This window comes from Camellia sinensis, chromosome 4, assembly GCF_055761805.1.
Source record: "Camellia sinensis isolate YWXY chromosome 4, ASM5576180v1, whole genome shotgun sequence".
Lineage (NCBI taxonomy): Eukaryota > Viridiplantae > Streptophyta > Magnoliopsida > Ericales > Theaceae > Camellia > Camellia sinensis.
The window spans coordinates 118,288,289-118,296,276 of NC_138964.1; the positions used below are offsets into that span (position 1 = coordinate 118,288,289).

A 7,988-nucleotide genomic window follows, 5' to 3' on the forward strand; every position below is an offset into this window, starting at 1 on the left:
AGAGAATTCTTAACAAAGTATATACATTTTACACAAGTCTCAAGAGATGAACGCACATGCCATGCCTTTTGAAAATAAAACACATCTTCACCTTTTGAAAACCATCACGCTCAATGATGTTATGCAACTTCAACTGTTCAAAATTTATCAATTTAATTCAAGTGGCGGTAAATATAACTCTGGTAATCCCTAGGTCGGTGTCTGCAAGTAGACTATACAAGTATTATCAATTTGTCATTTTTACCGGTATTAACCGGAAGGCTCGACACCTCTAATCTGTCATTTTTACCAGTATTAACTGGAAGGCTCGACACCCATAATCTACACCACCTTTCAAGACTTATCACCGTATTTACCCTAAAACCTATTCATGAAAACTTGTTTCCCAACATCCTTTTCTAAATGCAAAGTTTTCAAATTAAGGGGTTGTTTGGCATCTACTAGATAAGATAAAAAGCCAAAAAGTTATCAAAAAAGCCAAAAAGATCCTTTATCTCGGAAGATTGGGCGGCAAAACCCTGTCTGACTTTGTAGAGGGTAAAATTACGTTTCTGCCCTTCCTTTTTGAAATTGCATCAGTCGAATATATCACAGAATATACACGATCAGAAAGCCCCTTTCCTTCTCCAACCTCACAAATCCCTCAGTCAGTTGAACAAAGTCTAGTCCGTCGAAGACACCGCCCACTGCCGGAGATCCGTCACACCCTTCACCTTGCACCACCGCCACAGCCGTGCCAAAGGCAGACCTCGACGCCATCACCTGAAAACTGTAACAGACAGGAAGGACCATCCCTCGTCCAGATCTGCACCACCGCCGACCAGATCTACACTACTTCGGCCCGTATCCCCCAAAGAACAAGGTAACATCTCTTCCACGCCACTGATTCTGGGCATGTGAACCAAATCTGTACATTTCCCCATTTTCGACGATTTGGTAGTTGCGAGGAAAATCAATGATTTTTCCTGAATCGCCATGTACTCTCTGTACTATCACACTTCCACTTTCCAACCTTTTCTTTTGTTTACCTTCTTCATCACTCTCTCCTCTGTTCCTCTGTTCCTCTACTTTCCTTTGTCTGTAATGGCTGCCCCATAACCTAACCCCTCTATCATACAATATGCGTGGTTTGATGTTTTAGCCTTCTGGGTCTCTCTCTTTTTGGTCGGTGAAGATGACCCACACAGCCCTTCAAAAAATTTGTAGATTTTTTTGTCCTGGGTGTCTGATGGTATTGGGGATTTTTTCTTCCGTGAAGCTTTTATTTTCTCAGATACCCATTGACAAAATATTATATATTTTGACAAATTTTTTCTTCTTTTTTTTCTCCTGGTAATGTTGGGCTTCTATGCTTGTAATGTTCACAATTTTCGGTTTGGATATTTCACAGTTGCTTGAGTTTGTTGGGTCTTTAGTTCAATGATGTTAAACTTTTCTAGCATCCAAAGCACATTGTCGAAAATTTCGGCCCTCATGTTGTTCACCTTATAGATATTGTAGGTGGAGTATAATTATTGGTGTTCAGTGTTAATTGTTCAGCTTATAGACAGTGTTGTCCAGCTTATAATATAATTCTTCTCATATTTATAAATTATCTCATACGGTCAAAAAAAACAAACATAATAATGGTGTTAACAAAATCCTGTAACTTGGTTTGTTAAAGAAATGGAGTAATGTTATATAATTCATCTCGTGTTATTATTAAGAAATTCTATAATACACTCTTTCGTAGGATTTGTTATATGTCTTCTTTTTTTTAATAGAAGGGTTTATTAAAGTTTTGTTATGATCTTTTCTGATATTTTTATTTCTCAGTTGATGTTTCAACCATTTGGGTCTGTTTATTTTTTGCTTCTTCTAACATCTACAAAACAAAATGGAGATTAGTGTTTCCAGCATCGTTAGTGTATGAGAACAATTTTTATTAATGAGACCTTATCTGCATTTCATAAAAGGAGAAATAACTGTGCACATTGCTTAAAACATGAATGATCATAGTAACAGGAGAAACAACTGTTTTTCCTTTTCCAATTATCTTGAGTAATAAGCACATGACAAGCAATTCTCAGAAACCAATTTCGATCCAAAATTTAGGTTGCTGCTCTAAAGATAATATATATTGCATTTCATAGAGTTATATTCAGTACAATAAACAGTTCAAAGCTTAAAAGATCTTCCAGGTGAATAGCATTTCAGATTAACAACTGACAGCTTTTGGTAATGGTAGATAACAACTTTTCTAAATGGAAGCCACAAGGATGAGTTGGTTTGGAATGGATAAATGAATCCATGGATATTCATGATGCATCTATATTATCTCACAGGCAAGTTGCATAAATACCATACACTATAGCAGTAAAGCTCCAATATCGAATGATTCAAAAAAAATTAAAAATACAGAACAAGTACGTAGGGTGATCAAATTCTGTCTGAATCAATTTTAATGGGCAGAACTCCATACTATTGAACTAGCTAACTGGGACCATGCTACATAGGCACAACAGAGGCTACATTTGATGTATCACTGCAGTGAATATATATCTGTGCATGTTTATATATGAAAATCCTTTTCAGAGCAGTAATCCAACAATATAGAAGGCATGAACAAGAAGAACCGCATCAAGAATGAACATGAAACTATGAAATCCAGATACGGTCTTACTTTTTTTTTCAATTGTTTTAACTAGATGGATGGGAATTTCTTAAATACATATTGCTATTTACCATTTTCATGTTGTGCCAATGGTAATTTTTTGACATTTTCACAATTACTGTTGCATTGTAGTACCGCAATGGAGCAGTCACAATCGCCATCCACACCTTCGAGACATTTGCGTAAGCGTGGTGGTAAACAGTCTCAACCGCAGTCCAGACTAGCTCACAAAGCAAATTGGGACTCTGACACGGTGCGCATGTTCTTGCAACTTGTTATCAAAGAGTTGGACTCAGGTTTCAAGGGCAGCTTCCATACAATGACAATGCACGGATACAGGGCTATCGCCAAGGCCTTCGAGGAGCGTACACATAAGGTCCATGAGGTGAAGCAACTGCAAAACAAGTACGCGTCACTGAAAAAGGATTGGCAGTCGTGGTCACGCTTGATGGACAGCAGGCATGGGCCAACCAGCATAAGTTACAATGAAGCAACTGGTTTGATACAAGCATCCGACGACTGGTGGGCCCATTATGAAAAGGTAATAATTCCATCATCTTCTTTGTAATATCCAACGTGCAAAATTAAATATATGTTACAATATATTTATCAAAATTCTGCAAACATATTTTAATGTGACCAAAAACAAGAACTAAACTTGGTTAAACTTTTCACCCCAACAACCGTTGTTATACTTGCCAAGTGGCCTATCAGTCTCTCTATCTCCCTTCCTATGTATGACTGTTTTGTGAAATTTGTTTAACTGCTTTGTGAGTTTCTGTGGCCAACTACTTGACTGACTTCACTTCATTAGCTAATGTCAGTACTTCACTAGCTAATGGATTCATTCGTACGTAAGCATGGGCAAACAATCTTAACATTCAATTTGTATTTCCCTTATTGGTGCCACCTTTACTTTTCCAAAATTGTGTACATGTCTTCTTTTCTATAAGGCTCTTTGCTGCGTTTAATTGATAGGAAATGAAAGAAATACGAATATGAAAACTATTTTCCTTTTCTGCATATGAAAACGTGGGTTCCACCATTGTCATTTTGTTGAAGAAAGTATTTTTTGCTTAAATCATTTCCTATACATAAAAATTGAGATTATGCAGCTGTGGGAGAGTTATAAAAATTCCTGACTGTCAGGAAAAGTAATCTGTCCCGCTGACTGTCATAAAACAAGCCGGAGTTAATTTCTTATCATATATTACATTATCTAAAATGGCTCTGAAATAGCTCTGAAATTCAAGGGCTTATCAGTAAACATACATTTTGGGGTTTCTCTGAAGCTGAGAACTTGTTTTTATTCTCTTTTAACATTCCTGAATTGGATGTACCTAACATCCATGGTCGTGCTATATCTGCTTTCAAGGCCACTGGATAGAAGTAATGTTGGTTTTTATATTTTTTGTTTTTTAGAAGTTCTGTTTCTGATTCACAGCAAACTGCTTCATACCAATAAATTGCAAAGTTTCATTATTGATTGGGGGTTATTTATTTCAAGCTTCATTCTATGATATACTTTTCGAAAATATGTCTTACCTTGCATTTCCCCCTTTTTTTTTTTGCTTCAGATCCACTGCAGAATTTCAATTCATGACTATTGAAGATTTTTTAGTGACTTCATCTCTGACTTCTACAATTTGATCTTATCCTGCACTGCTTTCACAATTGGGTTCTTCATTTAGCAATCAACTATACTTTATAATCCATACTTATAAACAATGAACATAATCTGGCAATCAGTCTGTAAACATCACTGCAAGAATTCATGCAATCTGGTAACAACTTCTTTTTTACTAAACCTGTAACATAAACAGAATCTTCCATGGCTGTTGTTGTGTTTATCCTCCTTCCTTGATTCACTTCATTATGTTTACGTGTTTGGGTTTTCCCCAGATTGACAAGAATGCACTGAAGTTCAAAACGAAAACGTTGGAGCATATGGAGCTAATGCGAAGGGTGTACGAAGGTGCAACTGCAACCGGGAAATTCGCATGGACACCAGGGGCAGCGTTTGAACCTGTGGCCACGGAGGACAATCCGTTGCTGGTAGACGAAGAAGACTGCGAAGACAGCAGTGGTTTGCCCCCTTTCCAGCCATCCGTGCAGCATGGACAAACTGTCCACCACAGTTCTGCGCAAGAGGAGGACATCCCGGTCAGTGTACATGCTGCGGCATCGGCAATTCACGCTGAGGACATCCCGGTCAGTGTACATGCTGCGGCATCGCCAAATCACGCTGATGACACACCTACGAGTGGCCACAGCAAACGCAAATTCAGTCACACAACACACTCGCAGCGGAAAAAAGGGCAGAGTGTCGGCGCATCGCTCTTGGCGAGTAGCATGGAAAACCTTGCGTCTTCAGTTAAATTACAACAACGAGAAGTCCGCGTGCATCATGAATATGGAGATTCGGCCTCGGATTGCATTCGTAATTGTATGGCAAGGTTGTACTCCCTACAAGGCTTGGACCGACAAGACCCACTAATCCTTTACGGTATGTCGCTAATGGACAATCCGGCAAATCAGGCAATACTGTTGCAGCTTCCGACGGACGCAGACGTCATTACTTGGCTGCGAATCAAGAAGTCCCACAGTATGGCTGGCCCATCAGCGCCAACTCACGGCCCCTGGTTTTGACGGCCTCAGTCACCGGAAATGGCTCATGTTTCATTAATACCCTGCATTTGTTCTTTTAATTGTTGCTACCTCCTATGTTTGTTTTATGTTTATTATTTCCCCTATGTTTGAGAGTGGCTGTCGGATTTTTTTAAAATTATGGAATCGGTGTGTGATGTGTTGGATGTTTAATTCGGACTTTGTATGCAGCAGGCATGTTATTTATAAATGTGTTGGATGTTTTCTTTTCTTTTTACCCACCTTTTATAAATGTGTTTCGATTCTTACGTTTTAAGGGATGCTAACAAAGCAGCTTACTGAATAGTGATGACCCACCTTTTATGAGTGTGTTGTATATCTGTGGTCTATGGCTATTCTGACCATTCATAGTGATGACCCACCTTTTATTAATAGTGATGACCCACCATTCATGAGCATAGCAGCTGAACGAAATGGCTATTCAGAGCTGTAAATGAGGATTCTAACTTCATGTTTACGAGATGTCATTTGCCCCAACTCGTCAAGACTAGTGGTCTTACAAAACTTTACAGATTGACAACACAGAGCATTGGGGAAATTTTTCGGTGGTGCTCTCAGAAGGAAAAAGTGTTAAATTAATTGAAACATTTCAATTCAACTTAAAGGCAGATGTGTTAATTCGAACTGTTAATGGATAGAGGTTGAATGGAATTAAATCCTTTGTAGTCTGTAAAAAATTAAATGACAATCAGAAATGAAAGAAATATTTGTAAAAACGTGATTTTTAAAAAATTAAAATATTCACACACAACAAAGAAAAATGTACTAGTCATTTTGGTTTTTTTTTTTTGTATTAGTATTAGTTAATTTTTTCTAGCAAAATTGACAAATATTATATTTTCAAAGTGTATATTAGCTTTGTTCACAAATAATTAAAAAAATTGTAACAAAGATGATAATAATGGATGTAAAGTTTTTAAAATATACATACATTTTCGGACAATAATGGAACTGACAGAGGGAGCCGTAGGCAGATGGACTGGTGCTATGGTTTGTACCTAAATATTTTCCCAAAGATTGTTGTGAACTTCCTTCAATATTGTCCATTTGTGAGTCTTGATAGATGCTACAATTGTAGACCATAGGTTTTGCATGGCAGGTTGTCTTTTGTGAGTCTTGATAGATGCTACAATTGTAGACCATAGGTTTTTCATGGCAGGTTGTCTTTTTTTTTTGGGTAATGGATGTCACGTGAACACTGTTGCGCTCATGGGAATCTTGACGTATAAAAATTACATTTTCAGTCAATATGTGCGTACCCTGTATGTGATGGATAGCTTTTGTTATTTTACATTATGAAAATGTCCAGTTTATTATCATGGCAGAAATTAATATGAAAACTACGTTTTTTTTTAATTTTATTAGACAAGTAGTCTAATAAATTAGCATGGCTGCACAAAATATTATTTTGTGGACATTATTAAAATGTTTTATGGTTCTCACAAAAAAGTAAATCAAACGTGATGGCACCCTTGACAACAATATCATGGACCTACATACAAAAGCTACGCATTTGTGTAAACATGGCCCCCACAACCTTGGCCATTATATTCTTCCCCTCTTGTCTATTTTATTTCTTCAAGAGTTCACAGTGTGGTTTTCTCTCTGTCCCTCTCTCACCATCAACTTGAATTATTTTATTTGCTTGGAAGTGTTTGAAGTTGTTCACATTTTTCGCCAAACTCAAAGAACAAATGGCAAATGACGCAGGTCCGAGTCACCGCGTTGCACTTTCCATTCCCGCCCGGGAAGCTATCGATGAAATTGCGAGGGAAATGGTGGTCGAAACTGATCACAACTTGGTAGAAGCCTATAACAGTGTGGCAAGATATTATTACAACAATTATTACAGAGTCCCTCGAAATACGTCAATACTTTCGGGACGTTTATGGATGTTTGAGTTGTTTAACGGCCACCAGGGCCGGTTTGAAGATAATGTCAGTATGTCACAACCAGTGTTCTTGTTGTTATGCGATGCGCTTCACAGTTTCGGATTGACGTTGCCGGAGCGCGAGCATGGCGTTTCGCTGGAAGAGAAGGTAGCCATTTTTATTTGTGCGTTGCAGGGTCTATCTTGGAAACATTTGCAAGAACGGTTCCAACACTCAAAGGAGACATTGTCACGCAATTTTCATGAGGTAATGCAAGTTATGATACCGTTTACATCGGTTCATAGTAGGAGTCTTACGCCTGAACAAGTACAACAAGGGGGCCATCCACATTTACGGTCACAGCAGCGGTACTGGCCATTCAAGGTGACAATTTCCATAAACGTGCAAAATTTTTTAACGCTTACAAAAAAACCAGGATGAGGCCAAAATAAAATAGGCTATCAATCACCATCGGCCCAATGGGTGGTATGTGTGTCAAACAAAATTAAAAAACAAGTACTAAAATTGTAACATGAATAAAGTATAAACAGTAGCAAAATAATTTATTCAAAAAGAATTGAAGTCAGCCTGTATAGTTGATTTTAAGATAATTATATTCACATCTGTAAAATAATGAACAAAAATGACCGTTAAACGTGTCAATTCTAAATATTTTTTTTTTCTTCACAGTAGTTGTAATTTTGATGGTATTAATAGATGATGAAATTATTATATTATGGTTACATATTTTACATTTCAAAGTTTGTTTAACAATAGTTAGAAATTAGGTAAATTGT

General features: G+C 37.5%; 1 protein-coding gene across 1 annotated transcript; it reads left to right on the top strand.

Moving 5' to 3' along the window:
• The first annotated feature begins 543 nt into the window (after positions 1–543).
• On the top strand, positions 544–5,535 carry LOC145789454 (uncharacterized). The gene is made up of 3 exons (XM_082866076.1): positions 544–862; positions 2,786–3,194; positions 4,556–5,535. Exons 2-3 carry the CDS (start codon positions 2,793–2,795, stop codon positions 5,300–5,302), a joined length of 1,149 nt encoding a protein of 382 aa, XP_082722202.1. The 5' UTR covers positions 544–862; positions 2,786–2,792; the 3' UTR covers positions 5,303–5,535.
• Positions 5,536–7,988: the final 2,453 nt, after the last annotated feature.